This window comes from Balaenoptera borealis (assembly GCF_965194805.1).
Source record: "Balaenoptera borealis genome assembly, chromosome: 9".
NCBI lineage: Eukaryota > Metazoa > Chordata > Mammalia > Artiodactyla > Balaenopteridae > Balaenoptera > Balaenoptera borealis.
This window is the reverse complement of record NC_138873.1, coordinates 37,282,319-37,307,875: the sequence shown is the minus strand read 5'-3', so window position 1 is coordinate 37,307,875 and position 25,557 is coordinate 37,282,319. Positions and strand designations below refer to the sequence as shown.

General features: G+C 39.9%; 1 protein-coding gene and 1 long non-coding RNA gene across 4 annotated transcripts in view; one reads left to right on the top strand and one right to left on the bottom strand.

The window, feature by feature from the left end:
- Positions 1–211: 211 nt before the first annotated feature.
- LOC309635294 lies at positions 212–3,279 on the bottom strand. The gene is made up of 2 exons (XR_014248738.1): positions 3,151–3,279; positions 212–600 (listed from the first exon to the last, which is right to left on the bottom strand). It is a non-coding gene; the product is annotated as an uncharacterized lncRNA (long non-coding RNA).
- Positions 2,246–25,557, top strand: part of RNF217 (ring finger protein 217) — a 128,145-nt gene continuing 104,833 nt past the window's right edge. For all 3 annotated transcript variants that reach the window (XM_082406192.1, XM_082406191.1, XM_082406190.1), the window contains exon 1: positions 2,246–3,348. In XM_082406192.1, coding sequence (XP_082262318.1) covers positions 2,473–3,348 — 876 coding nt within the window. In that variant the 5' untranslated portion in view covers positions 2,246–2,472. The remainder of the gene's footprint in view (positions 3,349–25,557) is intronic.

Here is a 25,557-nt window from a genome sequence, read left to right as displayed (position 1 = left end):
CAGCCTTCAAAAATCCCACTGGTGACTTGATTCAGTGTCAAGGAAAGCCACTTTCAGTGAACCAAATCTGAGGGATAAGGAACAAAATGGTGGGCACTGCAAGAACAAGTTCTTGGAACACCTACAACAAATATGTGTGGAGGAGGGAGTCCCAGAACTATGGGAAGACCTTGAGGGGTTTGATTCCTAGAGACACTGTGGAGATATACTTTTTTTTTTTTTTTAATTTTATTTATTTATTTATTTATGGCTGTGTTGGGTCTTCGTTTCTGTGCGAGGGCTTTCTCTAGTTGCGGCGAGCAGGGGCCACTCTTCACTGTGGTGCGCGGGCCTCTCACTATCGCGGCCTCTCCCGTTGAGGAGCACAGGCTCCAGACGCGCAGGCTCAGTAGCTGTGGCTCACGGGCCTAGTTGCTCCGCGGCATGTGGGATCCTCCCAGACCAGGGCTCGAACCCGTGTCCCCTGCATTGGCAGGCAGATTCCCAACCACTGCGCCACCAGGGAAGCCCCGGAGATATACTTTTTTGTATCCATTATTGTTACTCTGGTCTTACTCTCAGACTGTTGTCACCCAGAAAACACGGATTACTTTTATATCCCTTTAGAAAGAATAGAAAAGTAGTTATCAGATGGCATACAAAAAAAGACACAAACGTAGGCTTCTTGTCCCTATGTTTAAAGCAATGAACACTAGGATCATTTGGAAGAAAAATAGCAGCTACTAGGAAATCAATTAGCCAAGATGAAAAAAAAAAATCCCTAAATAGCATTTAATCTTCCAAATAAGAATTCTTCATTCTTGGGTCAGACTGATAAATGAGGTGGGCATTTAGACTGATTGATTAGATTCATCCATTTGTGGTGCCACTGAACATCAGACATACATGATGGACATGTTCTTTGGTGTTACCCTCCTTTCTTAGTACTGCATAGCTAGCCACCTTTCTAGCATTTGTTATCTGATTTGGAAAATATTTTAGAACAACCCAATAACAACTTCGAGATAAAAAAATTCTACACACTTCACAGCTCCTTCCTATTACATGAATGTGTAAATTGAATTCCCTCTCAAGATGAAAAAAACAAAGGTTGGCTTCCCCAAAATGTTTTCATTGGCTTTAGGGAACTAACATGCACCAGTCTGGGTGACTAATACTTCCTGGAAAATAAAGATAGATCAACACATAATTAAGTTCTGGCTCAACTATAATTGTTGTCTTGGAAACAGTTTTGGGGATAAATATGGTTGTGCTAATGAAACTTTTCATGATTTCCACCAATGATCCGGTTTATTAATTAGGCCAGACCATCTTACTACCTTAATGCTACCCATTTTGGAATATTCAAAGGGTTAAAAAAAAAAAAGTTCCTAAGAGGACACAGAAAAGGAGGAAAGGGGGATAAATCTTAAATTCGTTATTTACCAGCTCTCATAAGGATTCTAGTTAAAGGAGTAGGTTAAACGTGCTTTTCGGCACTTTTGTGGGTTTCAAACATCCTTCCTACCTTATTAAGCAGAGAGCAGAGTACACACAGCATTTTGAACTAATAATTCCTAGCGTTAATTCTCTGAACTCCCTCTTTGGAGGATTTAAAATCGGACGAACGCAAGAGAAACAAGCGAAACCAAAATCCTAACTAGCCAGGGTTTTCTAGCTCTAGCTTTCAGTAAAGAGGAGTTTTGTAGGAAGTTCTGCTCAAAGCGTAGCCCGAAGGGCAGCCTGCCGGCTCTGGAGAGTTTGGTGGAGGCCGAGCGTGAACCCTGGGGGCGAGAGCGCATCCTGGTCTGAGATCACACCCACTCGGGGTGTGCGTGAGTGAGTGCGCGGTGCCCGCGCGCGTGTGTACGTGTGGGGAGGTGTGTGCCAAAGGGGTGGGGTGAGGGGCGGTGAGGAGGGCGCTAGGTGAAGCACGAGGAGCGGGAGCGGGAGGTGGCGCGCTCCGGCCTCTCCCCCAGGGGCCGCGGCGGCTGGCTCGCGCTCCGGCTGCCCCTCCTGGTGCGCGCCGCGGCGGCGCCACAGGCCCCTCGACCCTTTGACCACCGCCCTCCGGCCGCCCGGCCCCCAGCGGGGACCGGCGATGGCGCGGGACTGACGGCCTCCTCCCTCCGGACCCTTCTGTCCCTCCAGGGGCTCCCGGGGGCCGCGGCGCCGTCCCGACCTGCATGTGGGGCGGGAGCGCCGGCGGCCCGAGCGAGCGGCCCTCGGCGCCCCCGAGGCGGTGCCCGGCCGCGCGGGAGGATCAGGAGGAGGAGGAGGAGGAGCAGCGGGCCGGGCCGGGCTCCCCGCGCGCCGCCGCCCGGGAGCACGGGCTCCCCCGAGGGAGCTCGGGGCGTCCCAGCCCCGGAGGAGGGACCCGGAAGCAGAAGCGGAGCCGCGAGTCGAGCCGAGCCGCTGCCCCCGCTGCCCGCCGGCGCCGGGTGGGGGTCCCGGCGGCTGGATGGGCGGCGGCGGCTTCGGCCGCGGGCGGCGATGGGCGAGGAGCAGAGCACGGTGAGCGGCAGCGGCGGGCCCCTGGAGGCGCGGACCCCCCCTGGCGGCGCCACGGGCCACCCCGAGCCCCCGAGGCCGCCGGGGGACAGCACCGTGGCGCCCGGGCCGCGCGCCTCCTCCGCCGAGCCGAGCGGCGGCAGCTGCGGAAGCGACTCGGGCTGCTCGCACACGAGCGTCCCGGAGCCCGCGAGGAGCCGGGGGGCCCCGAGGTGGAAGAAGAACCAGGCACTGGCGCAGCCCGCAGGACTGGCCTACACCGGGCCCCTCAACCCCCAGGCTTTGCAACAGCAGCTGGCAAGGGAGGAGGAGGAAGCGGGGGACCGAAAGGAGAGAGGGGATGAACAGCAGGAGGCGCCCCCCGGCGAGCAGCCGGAGCCCCGGACCTGCGTCGGGGCCCCAGACGGACTGGTCCTGGACGTGCTGGGCCAGCGGCGCCCGCCCCCCGCCAAGAGACAAGTCTTCTGCTCTGTGTTCTGCGTGGAGAACGACCTGCCCGAGGCCCCCTCGGCGGAGCGGCTCTCGCTGCCCGCGTCGCCACCCCGGGCTCCGCCGGTGACCAACCCTCCCAGCACCCCCTCCTCCTTCCCCAGCCCCCGGCTGTCGCTCCCAGCGGACCCCCTGTCCCCCGACGGCGGCAGCATCGAGCTGGAGTTCTACCTGGCGCCCGAGCCGTTCTCCGTGCCCAGCCTGCTGGGAGCTCCACCCTACTCTGGCCTGGGTGGGGTCGGGGATCCCTATGCGCCCCTCATGGTGCTGATGTGCCGGGTGTGCCTGGAAGACAAGCCCATCAAGCCCTTGCCCTGCTGCAAGAAGGCCGTGTGCGAGGAGTGCCTCAAAGTCTACCTGAGCTCCCAGGTAACCTCAGCCCCTCTGTCCCTCCCCTGTCCTCCATTCAGCATTCCAAATCACTGGCCAGGAAGTCCAGCTCGCCAGCTCCCTGCTCACAGGAAGAGGTGATGAACACCCTTATGGAGGACCTCTATCAGTTTCTTACATCTCGGTTGTTGGTTTAAGTGTGTTTGTCTTCGCTGGTTAACTTGACTGGAATTTGACTCTGCTTGAGCTTCGAGCTTTGATTGGCAACCATAGCAGGAACAGGGTACAAGTGAATTGCCTTCTGCTATTTCTTTTATTAGATTGCAAGCAAGGAGCTTGCTCAAAGAGGAGGGCAATGCGAGTGCCTCAGAGGCCTGGTATCCCAGAAACTAACAAATAGTGGGTATAAAATAAATATGTATTGAGTTGGTGGAGAGAAGAGTTGCAATGAATGATACCGAATTTGAAATTTTGCTCCATTTAAATAATCCAGAAAAAGTGTTATTACTTTATTTATTCCTTGGCCCTGGTCCGCTTTTCAGTTTCTTTTTCCTTAGTAAAGTTGAAGTACTTTTTCTCACTGAAGTTTTATGCCAGCAGAGTGCTTTATTTCTCTGAGAGGGAACAAAACAGAAAGAGCAAAACAAAGCAAAGCGAGGCTAAGAGGCTTAACAAAACAAGTGCTGGTGAAACTTTCCTCCTCAGCTCCTTATTTGAAAACTTGTTTTTTTTCTTGGAAAGTTTAAGAGTGCAGTAGACCGGCTTTCCTTCCCTGGTGGTGAATGCGTCCTTCCAGCAGTTTTCAGTCTGTTATGTTTCTGCCAGTGTTTTGCACAATCCGGAATGCCCTTTGATCCCGTGTCTGATTGTCCTACGCCTATTCATCTTTCAAAACTCTGGCTGTTCAGGTGCCAACTTTTCCGTGAAGCCTTACCTCACCTCCAGGCCACTGCTTGTATACTTTCAAAATACTTCTGCATGTCTTGCATGCACTGAAGTTGTTCCATATGTGTCTGTTTGTCTGGCTAGACTGTATGGACAGGGTTTTACAGCCCCTGTGTCTGGTAGTTTCATGTTGGTATCCTTTCCCGTAATAGTGTTTAATAACATTGGCTGAAGCGAACTGAAGAGGATTTCACACGGTGCAGTTCCTCTGTGTATTGTGGCTAATCCATGCTTGTGTCTAGACTGAAAGTGTGTAACGTGCCCAACGGCAAACGCAAAGGGGAATTTAGACAGAATGGAATGCTACACAAACAGTGACTTGGCCAAGATGGCTGAGGTTATCCAAACGCCTGTGAGAGACTGTGATGTCTCTTTCATGCTTTATCGGCAGACAGATACTTGAAAAAGGAGGAAAGCCTGCTGTTCATTGTGTCGGTTTCTATGACATCACTGTCAAACAGCCCAACAGATATCGGTGCCATCCATGTGCAAAGCCCTGTGGTGGGATTCAGACATTCCCAAGGTATGGGCCCTGCTCCAAGGAAGTCCCCTTGTGTGTATACAAGATGTGTACACAAGAACAAGGTAGCATATAATAAGATGTAAACAGAGTAACAATATCATGTAGCACTTACTCTTAAGGGCTGGGAGTTCAAGAGAGGTGGTCATTATAGGTTGGGGTACTCTGCAGTTTGATTCCCTTAAGGTGGGTCCTTTCCCCAAAGCAAAATTTTTTTTGCCTCCATAAGTTAGTTTTAGGAAGTCAGTGTTTTGATCTCCAGTGGAGAAAGAGAAGGAATGGGGGTGGGGAGTGGGAGGGTGGCAAGGTGAGTGAAGAATCATTGCCGTGCACAACTGTGAAAAGCTCCTCTGAAGTAACATAGTATCTGAAGGTTATCGAAAGTATTTAGGATTGTATGTATGTTCCTGACCTTCTTCTAAAGTATTTGACAGAACTTTTAATAAGGAAAAAATATACTTTATTTGAAATAATAAACAACAACAAAAAGATGAATCATGCAGGCCAGGCATGCTTCCACTTCAGGGCTTTGTGTGTGTTGTTCCTTGTGCCTGGACTATCCCCCTGGAGTCCCCCCCACCCCGCATCCCCTTGCTTACTCCTTCCCCTTCTCCCTTTCAGGTCTGTATGCAGATGTCGCCTGTGTGACCTTCACTGACCACCTTTTTGGTGGTCACCCAAAGTTGAGCCTCACCCAACACTCTAGATCTCCTTTCCAGCTATTTATTTTCTCCATAGTGATAAAAATACTCTGTCTTGTACTTATGCAGTTGATTTCCATGAAGACAGGAGTTTTCACATGATTTGTTCCCTACTGTGGCTTTGGCACCTAGAATGTTGTCTGACACATAACAGATGCTCAACTAATTAGTTATTGAGTTTATGAAGAGCTGAGCGACAAAGAGATGATGAAACTGCCCCCAGAAACCACGGTTAGAAGGAGGTGATCTGCTTGAGCACTGAATTCTACTCTGAGATTCTTGATGTTTAAGACAAAAGACAAAGACTTAAAGTAGACAAAAATAGTAGGTTTGCTAAGTTTGTTATTAAACTTAGAATTAAAGAGTTTTAAAACAAACTCTTAGCTTATATAAAAATGGCATTTCTTTCACTTGCATAAAACTAGGCCTGTGGTTATAATTCTGATCTGTGTTAATGATAAGGTCCCTTCTACTTAAAGAGGCTGTGTTTCCACATCACTTAACCTCTCTGTGTCTTAATTTCCTCATCAATGAAATGGGATTGCAGACCATGATCTGTAATGACACACCAATTCTAAAGCAAAATAAAATCAAACTGCAGAGTTGTTTTGTTGCATTACTGAACCAGGTCAAAGGGCATGGAGAGTGACCTCTTTCTCATTTTATAAGGCTTCTTGGTTTTGACAGAAGTAAATCTGTCAAGCTTGAACATGCAAGACTCTTTAAGACCTTTTAAAGTAAAATGATATATTTGAAATAAAAAGTTATTAGTGACTTTTTTCATCATCTTTTGGATCTGTGCCAAATAGTGTATTATTTAACATCATTTAAGAAAACAAAGCAGAGTCCCTATTAAGCATTTTATGCAAACATTAAAAATGCATACTAAATGTGAGTTGGAATATTGCCTGGTTAAATTAATATTCTTCTAAAAGGAGATGCTGAGTTCTTTGAAAGAAGGTACAAAGTTGGAAGACAGGAATGCAGGTTTTTAGATGATAAATCTTATTTCCATTAGTGCCGTGGACTGAATGTGTGGCAAAGGCTGATAGATAGGTGTCTTCATTATTTCAGTGCAGACATAGGGTGGTGACTTAAATACCTCCATACTGTGTTTTAAAAATAATAGTTTTAGTTTTTCAAAACATAATTCTTCTTCAGTTATCACTGTGACTGGGGCTGTTGGAGAATCCTTCTTAGTGGAATGACTTTACTGGCCGATAGGTACCATCCAGTTTCCAGTTGCCATGGTGAAGGATTGAACTGATACATTATAATCTTTGGCACTTAACATAGGGGAGTTACTTAAAGGCTCTAGAGTACCATGATGGAGATAGTGGGAGTTTAACTGGTTTGTGTTGCCTGGGTACATAAATCTTTGGTACATAAATTTTAGAAGTACGTTTCCTAGTAACCTAAGTGTGCATGTATGACCATGGCTTAGAGCACACAATCCCAGGGATGTCTGCAGTCTCCTGCAGGTCGCTGGGCCATTCTGAGTACTGACCTCAGCTGGTTTGGCCTTTTCCACATTTTCTAGGAGGAAAGATTGTTGCTTTCCTTCTTTCATAGAATGATATTGCACTCATTTCAAAAATCCTCCACAGGTATCTTTCTTTTATGATTTTGGTTTGAGACAGTAAAATATGTTATGATGTGAAATATTAATATTTAGTCCTTTACATAAAGAAAGAAGAGAATTGGGCATGCTAAGGGCTTTCTAAAGGTAACAGCTGTTGCAGCTTTCATCACTCTGCTTCAAAGTGCTCGCGATTGGCAGATGCATATGACTTGGAATGTACACACCTGTCAAATGAGTATTAATAGAGACAAGCAACACATTTCTTCTGCAGTTTGTGAACAAAACAGCTGCTAGATGGTAATGTCCTAGAATGACTGTCTACCATAGTCACCCTCGAATCAGTGACCTAGGGATGAAAGCTTCTGTATCCTATTATTAAACTCTGAGTCATCCAGACTTTTATGGGTAAAAGTGTAACCTACTTTTTCCCTTTAAACCTTAAAACAACCTGGATATTTTTAGAATCTGTCCCGTTCAATATGGAGTTTGCATGCAGCTGTCTTCACACAGGTAATTTACAGATCCTATCATGCCAGGTGTGATTTTGGTAGTCTTAAAAATGTGAAGAATAAAAGAGACTGACCTCTGTTAAATCACTCTGAGAATTTGAAAAGTGAGAATTCAGGCATATGTAAGCTTATTTTTTTGTGTACAGAATGAGTGTGTGTGTGTGTGTGTGTGTGTGTGTGTGTGTGTGTGTGTACTGGGGGGCTGTGGTAACATTTGCTCTTATACCTTCCTGACTCATGCACTTACTTATTTTCCTCTTCTGACTCTTTACTGATATCTCTTTTAATAATTTCTTCATTTCTCTTTAGTAATTTCTTTTTTCTCTTACTTTTCAAAATTTGATTTTAAGTAGTACTTGATTTCTGCGGAGGAATCAATCCCCTATCAAGGGTTCATCTCTGGGCCAGCAGGACCTGGTCCAGGCACTGCCTGGGTGTCTTCCTTCCCGTCGCTTCCAGCATCTGGAGATGACGACACCACGTGGAGAAACCCTGCATTGTGCTCCACTGCCTACAAGATCTCAAATAACATGACTAGTACTACTTACCTCGGGCGTCAACTGAAACCTTTACAGTAGTGATTTTTTTTTTTCTCCTAGAGTAGATAGAGCTCAGCTTTTACACTTGAAGGCTCTTCCTTACTCCTCATGTGAGAGACGGCAAAAGGAGAACGTTAGGACTTCAGCTCCCAGCTTTTCGTTAAGAGTTTGTGATGGGGATGTAGACAGATACTTGAGTCATAATTTCTTATAATTAACTTTTTCATTTGTTAATGTACCATTTACACATTTAACAAACATTTATTGAGTACCTGTGTGTCAAGGACCATGAGATAATCTATAAATGTATTAAATGCCCCCAAGGAGCCATCTTAGAGACTAGTTGGCAGTGTTTCTTCCAAGCTTTGTCTTCCAAGCATAAATAAGCTTTCCTTTAAGTTCTCAGACAGCTGTGGGTCTCCCCTCTTCTGCTGCCTTTCTGGGAGGATTTTCTTAAGCCGATTCTGGAATACCAGTTAACCTTTTAGTAAGCATATTACTATTCCTCCTATTATGTTTATTTCAAAGTAATTAATCCACTCATTACTTTTTTCTTAATAAACATTTCTCAGAGTTCTTTGTAATTGTGATAAATAGAAATTAGTTAATACTTTGCTTCTTTCAAAATATTTATTACCTTTGCTTAAAAGAAAACATAATTTTGCTAAGTTTGTTTTGGATCATTCTTGACAATGTGGCAAATCTTTAAAGTTATGATACTTTCAAAGAATTGGGTTTTTTTGTTCAAATTCACTGTGTCAGAAGGGTTTTATGTGATAAACGAAATGAACCTTCCCAAATCAAGTTCTGTCTTAAAACAAAAATTCAGTGTCTGCAGGACAATTAATTCCTAGAATAATATTCTCTTTCAATGTTATCAGTACTATTTGCCCTATCAGTTTTGGGTAATTACACTTGAGTTTCCACAAATAATAACAACCATTAATTGAGCATCTATATTCCAAGCATTTTTACACATGATTTATTATTTAATTTTAATTCCCTTACATATTAAATACTTATTACATATGAGACACTGTTGGAGGTGTTGGGGATACAGAGAACAGTAACAGATAAAGCCCCTTACTTCATGGAGTTTATATACTAGGCTGGGGAGAGATTGATAATAAAATAAGTAAATTATTTAGTATATTAGGAGATAATAAGGGCTATAGAGAAAGAAAAACAAGGGAAGGGTGATAAGAAATATTGGGGAGGAGGTTTTTCTTTATATATTTATAGTGTTTTTAGGAGTTGTCAGGGAGGGTTTATTTTACAAGGTGACTTTTGAGCAGAGATCTTTCTGACGGCCGTGAGAGAGCAAACCATGAGGATATCTAAGGGAACAGCAAGTATAAAGTTCCAGAGACAGGAGCATACTTGGGGGGGGTTCCAGGAATGGCAAAAAGATCCATGCGGCTGAAGCATAGGGAATGAGGTGGTGAGCGATAAGAAGAAACCAGCAGGAAGAGTGGGAAAAGTTGATCGGAAAGGGCTTTAAGGCCATAGAGAATTTGCGTTTCCTCTGAATGAGATCGGAAGCTGTAAGATGGTTTTGAGCTAATCAGATATGACTTTACCTTTATGAGAAAGTACTCTGGCTCTCTGTGGAGAATATACTATGCGAGTCAAGAATGGAAGTAAAAAGACCAATTAGAAGACTATGGCAGTAAGCCAGAGGGGAGGTGTGACCGTTCAGACTAGGGTGATAGAGGTGAATATGGTTTGCACTGGTGGAATTTTGAATATATTGTGACAATAGAGCTGACAGAATGTGCTGATGATCGGGTGTGGGATGAGAGAAAAAAAGAGTCCAGGATGACTCAGGTTTTGAGCCCAAGCAATTAGAAGAATGGGTTTGTCATTTAATAAGGTGAGGAATACTGTAGGAGGACTAGTTTTAAGGAGAATCAGGAGTTCATGCTAAGTTTGAAAAGGTATTTAGACATTCATAAAAGGATGTTGAATAGGCAGTTGGTGTGTGGCATTCAGCAGAGCGATCTTAAGAAAATGTAAATTTGAACATTTTTGACATATAGATGATATTTAAAGCCATGAGACCAGATGAGGTCACCTGGGGCGTGATAGTTGATAGGGAAGGATTGAGGACTGAGTCTGGGCATACCAGTGTTTGCAGATATAGAGTCTGGGACGTATGAAAGAACCAGCAAAAAGTCTGAAAGGGAGAGGGCCAGATAGGCAAGAAGAAAACCAAGGCAGAGTGGTTACCCAAAGGCCAAACAAAGGTGATGTTTTAAAAAGGAAAGAGTCATCATTTTTGTCTAATGCTTCCGATAGTTTCAGCAGGATAAAGATTAAAATTGACCATTGGATTTCCCAACAAGGAGATTATTTGTAAGTGTGAACAGTGCTGTTTTCATTGGCACTGGTGGGGGTGGCTTTCTGATTAGAATGGGTTCAAGAAAACCGGAACAGTTCAATTTCTGTACTGTAGGTAGTAGAATGTTATGTGAGGAAACTCAAGGTTAGAGAGTTTAAATAACTCGCCCTAAATCACACAGCTAGGAAATGGCAAAGGTGAGATTTCAATTCAGGTTCATTTGGCTCTAAAACCCAAGGTCTTTTTACAGTCTTTGCATTTATTATCTTATTTATAGGTTAAATATATATTTATTTCATTTTTCTTTTAAGTTAGTATCTGTATTGTACAAAATCACAAGTCTTCCAGTCCAAGAAGAAACTTAATTACATGTTTTGAGGAAGTGGAATTCTCTTGCCCAGATTTAGATCCAGAGAAAGATTTCTACCAAAGTCAGCCTCATCTTCATGTACAAAAATCAAGAGGAGTTTAGTTTAGAGGAGCTATGATTTGACTTACTATTAAGTTTTAATGGCAGCACACTCTCCCGTTTTCTTCCTAATTCTCTTGGCCATTCCTTTTGTTTCCGTTTGAGCTTTTTCTTATGTTACCGTCTGTTAATGTTGGTGTCTACATGGTCCTATATTAAACCCTCTCTCTCCTCTCCTCACACTGTGTACTAGTCGTGGGGCCATGTCGTCCACTCCCATGGTTTTAGGTAACACCTATATGCTCTTGACTTCCAAATCTTTGTCTCTAGCCCGGATGACTCTTCTCACCTGCAGTACCAGGTAGCTGTTTGTCTCCTCGACATTGCCACCTGCATGTACTACCCACAGCCACCTTAAACCTCTCAGGATGAAATCTCCCTTTCCTCCTCTTCCTTCCCACACCCCTAAAGCTTTGCCCTTCCTTTGGGCTTCCTTGTTTCCATCAGTTATACCCAGGCCAGAAACTTGGGCATCGTCCCTGAATTCTTCCTCTCCCTCACCCCCCAGATCTAATTAATCACCAAGTTCTTTCAGTTCTACCTACTGAAATTATTTTTATATTTTCTCTACTCTACTTTTCTTCATTTCTACTGGCATTTGCTCAGGCCTCCACCATTTCTCTCCTGGATTCCAACCACAGCTTCCTGCTTGGTCCTAGTGCTCCAATCTTGACCATTTCCAATCTGTCCTTCCCACTACAGTCAGCATTTGTCTTATAAAATGCACGACTGGTCTTAGCATTCCCCTTCTTTGCCTTTCAGTTTACCTGTTGCTTGTAGAATAGAATCTAAACATGATTTACATGTGCCTGAGTGATCTAACTCCTGTTTACCACTCTTAACTTTGTTTCTCATCAAGTGCCCCCCTAAGCCTATAGCCATATTAAACTTCTTTTTGTTCCTTGAGCACTCTATGACACTCTTAATTATGATCCTTTAGTTTAGTGACATTAGGTTCTGTCTTGGGGGGGGGGGTCTACTTTTTTTCCCACACTCCCCCAACTCTGTTTGACTGTTTCACACTGATTCATTCTTCTATCTTAGCTTAGACATTTCTTCCTTTGAGAATTCTTCTTGCCCCCCTATATCTGGATTAAGCATCCTTCCTATATTCTGTGACAACTCTTTGACTCACTATAAGATTCTTCTCATTTCACTATATATAAATCACCTGTTTCCTGCTCTATGCTCCCATTAGACTGTAGAGCTTGATGCATGCAGAAACCTTATTCATTTTTTTTTTGATTGATTTCTTAGCTCTTGGTTGGCATATTGTACACATGAAATGAGTATTTGTATAGTGGACTTATGTAGTTAGTCTATAAATAATTAATAAATCAGAGGCTAGTTGTCAATATACAGAGTATGAGAATAGATAGCCAAGTTGGTATTTAAAGTGAAAATCTCAACATTTCATTATCTTGCTTAAACACCTACAAGACCTTCCCATTGCTGTACAGAAAGAGTCCAGTTCATAACACTGATGATGAGGTTTGGCCTCTGCTCTCTTCAGTCTCTTCTCTGTCCCTCCAGCTCTACATCAGACGTGTGTCAGGCGTGTAGCCTTCCCTCTGTTAATTTTCCTCTTCTTTCAGATGTCAGCCATCCTTGGGTCTCCAGACTGAATCAGTCCTGCCGTTTATGCTTTTAGAGTCCTTTTTACTCTGCAGCCATTGTATCTTTATCCCCTTTTGTAATTATATGTTTGTGTGATTATTTGATGTTTGATTAATTATCTCCCCTTCCCCACTATTATTTGAGCTGCTTTTATAACTAGCATTTAGCATGGAGCCCAGAATAGAATAGGTGCTCAATAAGTATTTGTTAAAAGACTGAGTGAATGATTGATAGTAAATTATAGTAAGTTTAGGTTGGTAGGAAAAATAAGGTAAGATTTTTGAACCTGAATTTTTGATATCTTATTTCACAATAGATTTAAAATTTTAATGCAACAGAATGCTATGGCCTGAGTCTTTATCCTGGCATCCCACCTATCACTGAGATGCTTCTTTAATTATAAAACCTTTTCTGGTTACTATGTCTTTTGCTTAACAAATTCCTCCGGAACCTGGGGACTTAAGACAACCTTTTTTTTTTTTTTTTTGATCATGGCATGTGGGTCAGGAATTTGGGAAGGGCTCAGCTGGTCAGTTCACACTTGGGGCTTCTCATGCAGTTGTAGTCAGATGTCAGCTTGCTCACTTGGCTGTCAGCTGATGCTGGCTGGCCTTTGTCAGGATGCTCAGCTGCGGCTGTGTACAGAAGTGCCTACATGTGGCCTTGACAGCAAGATAGTCTCAGGGAAGTGGGCTTCTTACATGGAGGCTGGCTTCCCCTGGGGCAAGAGTCTCAAGTAAGCCAGGTGGAAGCTGCATGATCTTTTCTGTCTTAACTTTGGAAGTCACTCAGCATCACCAGGGCAAAGGAGGTGCTTTCATAGGCTGCCTAGATTCAAGGGGAAGAGACTTAGACCCCAGCTTTTTTTGTGAACATGTAAAAGAATTTGGGGCCATATTTTTAATCCACCACACTACTTCAGACAAAAATCAGGAATGTTGTGAATTTAGGTAGTAAAGGTTTTGAGCCTGAATTTTAATTTTTTTTTTTTTTAAATTTCATGTCTTTTCAATCATTTAATTACATATTTCCTATTCATATCATTATATTGATTTTATACTTTGGTGTTGTGGGTCTTTTTGGACTTTATCCTTGAATAATTTAACAGTAAAGCTTCATTTAGTTTTAAGTAAAGCTTACATAAAAGTTGTTCCCTTTTAAAATTAAGTATTTTAGATAATTCCATTGTAACTGAAATATCTTGAGATCAGGGTCAGCTTCTAATTATTAACACCACTTAAAATTATTCTACGTAATGTAATTTCCATTATATCAAAACTTTAGCTTCATTAGAGGTTAAAATATTATTTGAAAAGATTGAATACCTTGCTGAATAAAGAGAGTTGGTGTAACAGATAGTTTTTGTAGTCCAGGGATATTCTATACAGAAATTATATTATATTTAATGATACCTAAGCATTAACCACCCTAGTTAACCTTTGTTAAATTGACCCATTGTTGGTTTTTTATTGTTTATGATATTCCAATTTGGCTGATTTTATCATTTGATTAACGTCCTCTCAAATAGGTAAGCCTTACGTTTCCAGAACCAAACATGTTGTGCTCAGAAATCTCTTCCTGGTTGAGGATATGTGCACCCTGAAACAAAGGAGGTGTATTGCTTTTATGATGGGCCTTTTTCTTTTCCCCCAGCTGACGTAACTAAATTCTGCGCTTATGCATTCATGTGAATGACTGATCCCTTTTTAAATCTTCCTAAGCTGTTTGCCTCAATGATATTCTCTACTGTAAGATTCAGAGGCTAATTATAGGCTACCTAGCAAATTACTTCCCTTTTTGTGGTGTTGATTCTTGCCTTATTTCCTCACTTGATTATTGGACATATTCAGTGTTCCTGAATCTCCAAGATGTAAGAGGCAAGTTAAATCACCGCAGCTTTTTCCTCTGGTTGCTTAACAATTTAAAACAGCAGGTAAAATAAAACAATTGGCCATAGTATTTCACTAGTGTTTTGTTTCCTTTGATAATGCCATTTTTCCTAATGTTTACAGTTTAGTTTATTATTAGTTTATGTCTAAGTAGAGCTGTTGGGTCAAATCAGAAATGACTTTGATATGGCTAGATCTTAGTGTACCATGTTTGTATGAGCATATGACCTCGGTAGGGAAAGTGAGTTTCTTTCATTAGTTCTATAGAGAGTAGGGGGGGTTTATTCTTCTGCTAGAGATGCCCTTGGTGGGAAATGATAGGTGCAATCCCAAGAGTTCTAATTTAATCCTACTTTTAACTAGTCTTACTATTAACTTTAGTGTTTTTTTTCTTATATTACCATTTTTCCTCCTCAAGATTGTTTGTTTGTGAAAGAAACATTTTGAAAATAATAGGCTCCTAAAAATAAAAGAAATATTCTGTGTTCAGTGTGCTGGTGCTTTATGTTAAAACTGTGTGTGTGTGTGTGTGTGTTGTGTGTGTGTGAACGTCTCAAGTTTATTTGTGTGTTACAAGAAGATTATTTGCTGATCTTGATTTGTAAAAATCTTAGTATAGTCATTCAGGTAAATTCATGTATTCCAGGTTTAGTTTGAATCAACCTAAAATAGATGTCCCTTGAGCTTACCTTTTTTCTGTTGTTAGTTTTTAATATGTCACTTTGTGAGTCACTGAGGGCTTCACCTTTAGGATAAAGGGAGAGTTTAGAGGAATGCTTGAAAAGAAAACATTTGAAACAATAGTAATTCTTTTCCCAAGAGTTTGCTTCTTTTTTTTTTTTTTTTTCAGTTTTTAGGATTTCTGAAAAATACTGTTTGTCCAGATATGCTTTTCTCTTTAAAAATCACTACAAACTTACAAAATTTGGAAATAGAATTTTCAATCTTGCTTGAAAATTACCCAAATGAATTGCTTCAGAGAGTTTTGACCCACTTGTTTGAAAAATAGCACTTTATGATTAGCTGCAAGAATAGCTGATTGACATTAGGGAAGATGTACATCTACTAGCTGAATTTCATCAGCAATCTTTGAATACTTGGCAGATGAGATGTAAAAATAAGTATAATGATTTAGTAAGCCCAGGCAACAGGTATTTTTTTTTTTTTTGCCTCTCTGTGTCTGTGTGTGGTGCTTTTTCAAGCAATATATCAAAATAAATTGAACATAGACCTTAGAGACCCAGTGTCACTAAGTGCTGAACAAAGATTTTTAAAAATAAGAAAGCTGGTTCTAACACATTGCTTTTGCAATTATTATTAATTCTATTAGTGATGATAAGATGTTTTGTATCATTAATACAATAAAATTAAGATTCAGATGTTAAAAAAAATCACTGGAACTTTTGGATTCTTTTGACTTGTTATAATCTAGATGGATTGAACAAAACCTTGTTGGTTTGCTCAGGGTGCTAATGAGGTCAAGGTAAAGCAGGCCATCTCATCACAGGCTGGTTAAGGACGCTGATCTGGGACCATAACCCTACCCTTAACCCTGCACAGTCAGATATAAAGTGTCTGCTTCTGATCATAAGACTGTAGCTGAGACAAGATGGAAGAATTACTATTAATCATCTCATCACCACTTCTGGAAAAACACACGACAAAAAAAGTTCTACTAGATAATTGGTGAGTTGCAGAGACCTTTACGTAGAGAAATCTTTTCAAGTGGACAAGACTTTCCTTTCTTTCACTGTAGTCACACTGTAGAAGATCTGTTCTCTAGCACTCAGTAGGTTTAAGGGAATCAAAGGGGAGGGGGAACTAGAGCATTCTTATTCTCTTAAAAACATTTACTGAGCACAAAATATTTGTTTAGAGCTATGCTGATCACTATGAGAAGAGACAGGGTAGTCTATGATCCATCCTCAGCGAGTTTAGAAATTCAATAGGTGAAAAGTAAGCTGTCCAGCAAATATTAGGGCAAGTTTATAATTACACTGTGTGATGCTGATTGTTGACTTAAGTGGTTCTAGGAAGAGAAAGCTGTGTTTATCGGAGTAGAAAAAGTTGGAACTTGGCTAGTATCTAAAAAGTGGTGGTTGTTGCACAGGGAGAGTAGAAGGGAGTTAGGGGTGGGGCGTGTCTCCAAGTGAGGTGGGGTGAGCAAGCACACGTACACACGCAAAATTACATTTGTGGAAATAAAGAGGGAGGGCGTGCAAGTCACCCTGGCTAGAGAGAGGGGTTGGGAAGGACAGTATGGCAAATACAGGTAGAGAGGTGAGAGCTGAATGGTGAGCCAGAGTCTGGAACAGAGGCTTCAGTACAGAGCAGAGCACCACGGGCAGCTGGACGGAGCATCCCTCTGCAAAGCCAGACCCACGGGCGTGCTGTGTCTCAAGAACAGGGAACAGAGGGAGCCTGGTCAGAGATGGCTCATCGAGGGAGATGTGGGTCAGATCACGTACAGCTGTGATGCCCCTCTGTGGAACTGGTGCTTTATTCCAACTGTAATAAGAAGTCATTGGAAAGTTTAGTAGAGCTGTCAAATGATAATTAATGCTCCGAAAAGAGTCTGGCTTCAGTGTGGAGAATAAACTGTGTTTGGGGGGTGAGGTGGCAGGAAGAGAAGCAGGGAAATGGGTTAGGAGGCGTCTGCAGCAGTCCAGGGCAGAGATGACAGTGGTCTGCACTAGTGTGGAAATGGTTCTGTCTCCTGTCCTAGCACTTATTGGGCTTTTGGTTTTAAAAGGTGCAGAGAGTGCCTTGCCTTTGGTCTAGTAGAATGTCCTGCCAGTCCTTGCAGCCTTTAATGTTCAGAGGTCCACGTTGTATAACTCTGGACCAGCTGCCGTCTTTATCTTTCAAGCAGTGTATGATCAACCTCTGTTCATCTTGATTCCCTCTTGCATTTTGCCTGTCTGCAATGGGTTTGTTTGTTTGGTTTTAATTGTTTGGTTCCAGAGACACCATGTAGAAAATCACTGACCGAAAAATATGAAAACATCTTTTGAATAGGTGTCCATAGTTGTTATTTTACTGATTGTCAGAATCAATTTATCAAAGAAGTTGAGCTATTTTCTGCTACCTACTTTTTTGCAATTTGCCGTTCTTAGTCTTTCCTCATTTTATGCTCACCAGTTTGCTTACGTCATTACTTAAAACAAATAGGAACTCCCACCATCCCCTTCCCACAGATGGCGAAGGTCTCACTGGTCCACCAGTAAGTTCTGAGAGGAAGTTAGGATTATTTCATAACTCTATTTAGTTCTTGTCCTTATGGTTTTGCATTGTTTTGAATGACTGTCCTTTGCTTCCTCAATTAATTCTTATTTTATTACACTCATCTCTTACTCCTAATTCTTGTTTTTGTAACAGTATTCTCTTTGGGTGTCAGTTCCACTTCCTCTACCTTTAATGGGAAAGGCCCTGGGGTCATTGCTTAACTGTACAATGGCTGTTTTATTTTGATTGTGGTTGTCCTTTTCTTTGTTTTTAGTAAGGGTACACTGATAAAGTAATTACTTAAACAAAGATTTGCTTTGTTGATTTTATGCTGAGTAACTGAGTTCCCCCTCTCTCCTATATGAACCTTCATTTGTTTATTTCAGAGTCCTGAAGTGTTTCCTCTAATTACATTCTATTATTCATCATAGAACCAGTAATATTTCAGTTAGAGGTAATAAAATATCGATTTTTTAAATTATTTATGAGAAAACCTCAAGTATTTATCTTTAAAATAGATTTGTTCCATGTGTGGGTTGTGTAAATTTTAGAAGAATATAAACCTTGTGCATTTGTATCATGACAGGTTTTTCAGTTGTCTTGCCATGTAACACCTCTGGATAAAAGTGATTTAAAGACCAGTAGTGTTTACTAAATTTAAAATATTTTCAAATTAGGTAGTGTGAGCAATCACAGATATCGGGTAGCATCTAGGAGTACTTTGTTTATAAAACAATTTGAGAAAAATTTAAGTAGTTAGAAAAGTTGGACTTTATGTTTAGAACATCCATTAAGTTTGTAATACTTCAATTGTTTGCAAAGAATTTAGCTCTTTTTTTTCCTCTGTATTAATCTTCTTGTCAAGAACAACTCATTTCAATGTCAATTCATTATTTTTCCTCTATAAATATGAATGGGATTTAATTTTGTATCCCAACACTTTAACATTTTTTCTTGGAAGTACCTATTTTATTTTATTTTTTTAAACAATTAATTTATGTTTTTAAAAATTTTATTTATTTATTTTTGGCTGCATTGGGTCTTTGTTGCTGCACGCAGGCTTTCTCTAGTTGTGAAGAGCGGGAGCTACTCTTTGTTGCGGTGCGAGGGCTTCTCACTGCGGTGGCTTCTCTTGTTGTGGAGCACGGGCTCTAGGCATGCGGGCTTCAGTAGTTGTGGCGCGTGGGCTTAGTTGCTCTGTGGCATGTGGGATCTTCCCCGGGCCAGAGATCGAACCTGTGTCCCCTGCATTGGCAGGCGGGTTCTTAACCACTGCACCACCAGGGAGGTCCCAGAAGTACCTATTTTATTAAAAAATAAAAGCTAGTTCATGAGGTGATATAAGATATTTTTTCAGTGTTTATCTCACTTTATAGATACTTTAATATTTTCTATAGCAAAAAATGTGGTTGATATTTCAAAAATTCCATAGTCAAAACCCTATCCCCAACCACCAAAATATATATATACATATTCCTGCATTGCATTTTGTATAAATAACACATTTCACATAATAATTTATAACCGTTGCCATCTTGTAGACTATTTATCATGAATAATCTATTTATATATGATGCGATGGTAGATTCTACCTGAAAACAAATTAAAAAATTGTTTTACCTACATACCTACTCTCTCAAGACTTTAAAAATTTCTATATGGTATGCAAACGCTTGTTTACCAGGTCACCTTGGGTATACCATTGATAAATTTGTAAAGAAAAAAATGTCAAAAGTTGATGACTTTATAGTATGTGAAAGTTATTTACTCAGTTTCTGGTGAGAAGAATGAAAATGGGTTTGTATTACTCAAATGTTTTCTTTGAATAAGATTGAAGAACTGTAAAGGGAGTCATTCATCCTTCCTTGGCTTGCAGGTTTGTTGTCTGGTGAGAAAAGGGAAGAAACAAATATAACTGTCAGAGTGGAAGGGCCACTTTAGAGAGTACTTTGTTTTAAAGGAAAAGAAAAGCTTTCTATGTATTTTCTGTTCAACATCACTTCAGCATCCCCTTTTCCAAATAGGGGTTCTTAACTTGGTAGTCATAATAGTTCATGGATTGTCTTCAGAAGGGTTATAAATGCCCTGAGATCCTATGCAAAATCCATTTTCTCTTGTGATTAGGTTAATAACATATACTGGTTTTTAGACCATTACCCAAAAAAGGTTTAGAGCTACTAACTTTGAAAGATTTTCATGTCTTGGGAGCTAAAGACAAATTCTGGTGTTCGTATTTATGATAACCAAGATATGGGCTAGATATGAATATGTGGAATATTCAGTCTATTTAGTGTACAGAGGAAGGCACAGTAAGTAGAAGACTGAGGTAGTGGATGGAATATGAGCAGGACAAGTGTAAATTTAGAGCCTGACTGGTGGTTTAGTGGATTTATGTCTTAACCTCTCACTACTGGAAAGAACCTTAGAGGTCATCTAATTCGAGGTAGATATCTATGTATCAAAGCTACCTTCTTTTCAGTCATACACTTACGTGAACAGAGATGACCAGTAAAAAATACTAATACTCATATGGGTCATTCTGTGTCTTCGTCTATGGTAGCCCTCACTTTTGTGGGGGGGGGTGCACATAATAGTGACCTTTCACCCCTAGTAAACTGATTAATTAATTAATTAATCTCCTGCAGTGCTTTGTGGACCTGTTTCAAATGTAGTGCTTCTTACTGGACCAGTAAAAAAGAAGTCTGGAGTTAGAACATTTGAGTTTCAGTCTTTGCTATATTATAAGCCTATGACTATTGGAAAAGTTAATTAATGGGTTGATGTATGTGAAACCTTTACACGTTGTAAAATGTTTATATTATGAAGCTCATATGAGCTTGATAAATAAAGGCAGACTGGGAGAATACAAAAATAAGAGTAAGAAAAAGGAGATTGTAGTCCCATTTACATCATTTACATTAATTTTTAAAATCCTAACTAAATGCTAGCAAATAAAATCCAGCAAATGCATTTTGAAAAACCACAATTACATCATGATCAAAGGCAATTTATCTCAGGAATGCAAAATGCTTTATTTAACATAGAGAGATATATTTCATTTTATTTATCACATTAATAGATTGAAGGAGAGAAACCATACAATAATTTCAATAGGTGAGGAAAATACATTCATTAAAATTAAAAGTAAGAAGTTTTCATCTAAGTGAAAAATCTCTGAGGGAAGAAAATGATACTATAAATTAGGGTTAAAGTCAATTCACATCCTGCAAGTACATTTTCTAAAATATACAAGTCATAAAGAATTATTATCCGTTATACAGAAAAACTCTTAGAAATCAATAAGAAAAAGACTAGTTACTCATTGGAAAATGCAAAGTTTAATGACATAAATGGCCAGTAAATGTATACAAAAAAGTTCATACTCATTATTAAGATACATTACAATTTATACTAATGAGGAAAACACAAATTAGCAACAACAAAACAAGATAACAAACCAAGTGATGCAAACCAAGTGCTGGTTAGGATATGGGGCAAAGGGACGTTTAGACCCTGCTTGTTCCCCAAAAAACTCTTGCACATATGTGAGAGTTATGTACAAGGTATGTATTGCAACATTATTTATAATAGTTGAAAAATTGGAAACAAATTTCCATCATTAGGAAATGGATGAGTGAATTCTAGTATATTCATAAGTACACTATTCAACTGCACTTAAACTTAATCAACTAAATCTCTCTATATGTATTAACATAAATATAGATACTGAAAATGCAATATTAAGTAAAAACCAACCAAATTTCAGAATTCAAGCAGTTTCAATGCAATGAAATTTTAAAAAACATATAAAGTCATGATATGTTGTTCAAAGATATGTTTTTAGTGTAGTATTAAAAAATAAACATAAGCCAGATTTATAAGAGTGCATAATTCTGCAGCAGGAGAGAAGAATCGTAAGTACTTTTTATCTGTAATGTTCTATCTTTTTGTATAAAAAATAGGAAGCAGAATGATAAAATGTGAGCATTTGTTAATAATGGGTGTTGTGAAAACATGTATGTTACATTAATCTACTTTTTAAAATTTGTTTGATTTTTGGAAAATAAGTATTTTTTATTTTTTAAGTTCATTTTAAGCACTCAGGGATATGAATACTATAATTTACAAGATTTCTTCTAGCTCTAATATTCTGTAATCATTGTCCTCTTATGGCATCCCTGGTGACAGGTAATATAGGTTTATTTTGTAAGTAAGCTAGCACTTTTTTTTTTATTGTGATAATTTGTTTTTTAACATCTTTATTGGAGTATAATTGCTTTACATTGTTGTGTTAGTTACTGCTGTATAACAAAGTGAATCAGCTATACGCATACATATATCCCCATATCCCCTCCCTCTTGCATCTCCCTCTCACCCTCCCTATCCCACCCCTCTAGGTGGTCACAAAGCACCCTGCTGATCTCCCTGTGCAATGCAGCTGCTTCCCACTAGCTATCTATTTTACATTTGGTACTGTATATATGTCCATGCCACTCTCTCACTTCGTCTCAGCTTACCCTTCCCCCTCCCCGTGTCCTCAAGTCCATTCTCTACGTCTGAGTCTTTATCCCTGTCCTGCCCCTAGGTTCATCAGAACCATTTATTTTTCTTTATAGTCCATATATGTGTGTTAGCATAAGGTATTTGTTTTTCTCTTTCTGACTTACTTCACTCTGTATGACAGTCTCTAGGTCCATCCACCTTATGACAAATAACTCAATTTTTTTTCCGTTTATGGCTGAGTAATATTCCATTGTATATATATGCCACATCTTCTTTATCCATTCATCTGTTGATGGACACTTAGGTTGCTTCCATGTCCTGGCTATTGTAAATAGTGCTGCAGTGAACATTGTGATATATGGCTCTTTTTGAATTATGGTTTTCTCAGGGTATATGTCTAGTATGGGGATTGCTGGGTCATATGGTAGTTCTATTTTTAGTTTTTTAAGGAACCTCCATACTGTTCTCCATAGTGGCTGTATCAATTTACATTCCCACCAACAGTGCAAGAGGGTTCCCTTTTTTCCACACCCTCCCTGGCATTTATTGTTTGTAGATTTTTTGATGATGGCCATTCTGATGGTGTGAGGTGATACATCATTGTAGTTTTGATTTGCATTTCTCTAATGATTAGTGATGTTGAGCATCCTTTCATGTGTTTGTTGGCAATCTGTATATCTTCTTTGGAGAAACGTCTATTTAGATCTTCTGCCCATTTTTGGATTGGGTTGTTTTTTGTTTTGATATTGAGCTGTATGAGCTGCTTGTATATTTTGGAGATTAATCCTTTGCCAGTTGCTTCGTTTGCAAATATTTTCTCCCATTCTGAGAGTTGTCTTTTCGTCTTGTTTATGGTTTCCTTTGCTGTGCCAAAGCTCTTAAGTTTCATTAGGTCCCATTTGTTTATTTTTGTTTTTATTTCCATTTCTCTAGGGGGTGGGTCAAAAAGGATCTTGCTGTGATTTATGTCAAAGAGTGTTCTTCCTGTGTTTTCCTCTAAGAGTTTTATAGTGTCTGGACTTACATTTAGGTCTTTAATCCATTTTGAGTTTATTTTTGTGTACGGTGTTAGGGAATGTTCTAATTTCATTCTTTTACGTGTAGCTGTCCAGTTTTCCCAGCACCACTTATTGAAGAGGCTGTCTATTCTCCATTGTATATTCTTGCCTCCTATATCAAAGATAAGGTGACCATATGTGCATGGGTTTATCTCTGGGCTTTCTGTCCTGTTCCATTGATCTATATTTCTGTTTTTGTGCCAGCACCATATTGTCTTGATTACTGTAGCTTTGTAGTATACTCTGAAGTCATGGAGCCTGATTCCTCCGGCTCCATTTTTCTTTCTCAAGGTTGCTTTGGCTCTTCAGAGTCTTTTGTGTTTCCATACAAATTGTGAAATTTTTTGTTGTAGTTCTGTGAAAAATGCCATTGGTAGTTTGATAGGGAGTGCACTGAAGCTGTAGCTTGCTTTGGGTAGTATAGTCATTTTTGCAATGTTGATTCTTCCAAATGAAGAGCATGGTATATCGCTCCATCTGTTTGTATTATCTTTAATTTCTTTCATCAGTGTCTTATAGTTTTCTGCATACAGGTCTTTTGTCTCCTTAGGTAGGTTTATTCCTAGACATTTTATTCTTTTTGTTGCAATGGTAAATGGAAGAGTTTCATTAATTTCTCTTTCAGATTTTTCATCATTAGTGTATAGGACTGCAAAAGATTTCTGTGCATTAATTTTGTATCCTGCAACTTTACCAAATTCATTGATTAGCTCTAGTAGTTTTCTGGTAGCATCTTTAGGATTCTCTGTGTATAGTATCATGTCATCTGCAAACAGTGACAGCTTTACTTTTTCTTTTCCGATTTGGATTCCTGTTATTTCTTTTTCTTCTCTGATTGCTGTGGCTGAAAGTTCCAAAACTATGTTGAATAATGGTGGTGAGAGTGGGCATCCTTGTCTTGTACCTGATTTTGGAGGGAATGGCTTCAGTTTTTCACCATTGAGAATGATGTTGGCTGTCGGTTTGTCATACTTGGCCTTTATTATGTTGAGGTAAGTTCCCTCTATGCCTATTTTCTGGAGAGTTTTTATCATAAATGGGTGTTAAATTTTGTCAAAAGCTTTTTCTGCATCTATTGAGATTATCATATGGTTCTTATCCTTCAGTTTGTTAATATGGTGTATCACATTGATTGATTTGTGAATATTGAAGAATCCTTGCATTCCTGGGATAAGTCCCACTTGATCATCATGTATGATCCTTTTAATGTGCTGTTGGATTTTGTTTGCTAGTATTTTGTTGAGGATTTTTGCATCTATGTTCATCAGTGATATTGGCCTGTAGTTTTCTTTTTTTGTGACATCTTTGTCTGGTTTTGGTATCAGGGTGATGGTGGCCTTGTAGAATGAGTTTGGGAGTGTTCCTCCCTCTGCTATATTTTGGAAGAGTCTGAGAAGGATAGGTGTTAGCTCTTCTCTAAATGTTTTATAGAATTCGCCTGTGAAGCAATCTGGTCCTGGGCTTTTGTTTGTTGGAAGATTTTTAATCACAGTTTCAATTTCAGTGCTTGTGATTTGTTTGTTTATATTTTCTATTTCTTCCTGGTTCAGTCTCAGAAGGTTGTGCTTTTCTAAGTATTTGTCCATTTCTTCCAGGTTGTCCATTTTTTTGGCATATAGTTGCTTGTAGTAATCTCTCATGATCCTTTGTATTTCTGCAGTGTGAGTTGTTACTTCTCCTTTTTCATTTCTAATTCTATTGATTTGAGTCTTCTCCCTTTTTTTCTTGATGAATCTGGCTACAGGTTTATCAATTTTCTTTATCTTCTCAAAGAACCAGCTTTTAGTTTTATTCATCTTTATTATCATTTCCTTCATTTCTTTTTCACTTATTTCTGATCTGATCTTTATGATTTCTTTCCTTTTGCTAACTTTGGGGGGGTTTTTTGTTTTTCTTTCTCTAATTGCTTTAAGTGTAAGGTTAGGTTGTTTATTTGAGATTTTTCTTGTTCCTTGAGGTAGGATTGTATTGCTATAAACTTCCCTCTTAGAACTGCTTTTGCTGCATCCCATAGGTTTTGGGTCGTCGTGTTTTCATTGTCATTTGTCTCTAGGTATTTTTTTATTTCCTCTTTGATTTCTTCAGTGATCTCTTGGTTATTTAGTGGCGTATTGTTTAGCCTCCATGTGTTTGTATTTTTTACAGTTTTTTTCCTGTAATTCATCTCTAGTCTCATAGCATTGTGGTCGAAAAAGATACTTGATACGATTTCAGTTTTCTTAAATTTACTGTGGCTTGATTTGTGACCCAGGATATGATCTATCCTGGAGAATGTTCCATGAGCACTTGAGAAGAAAGTGTATTCTGTTGTTTTTGGATGGAATGTCCTATAAATATCAATTAAGTCCAT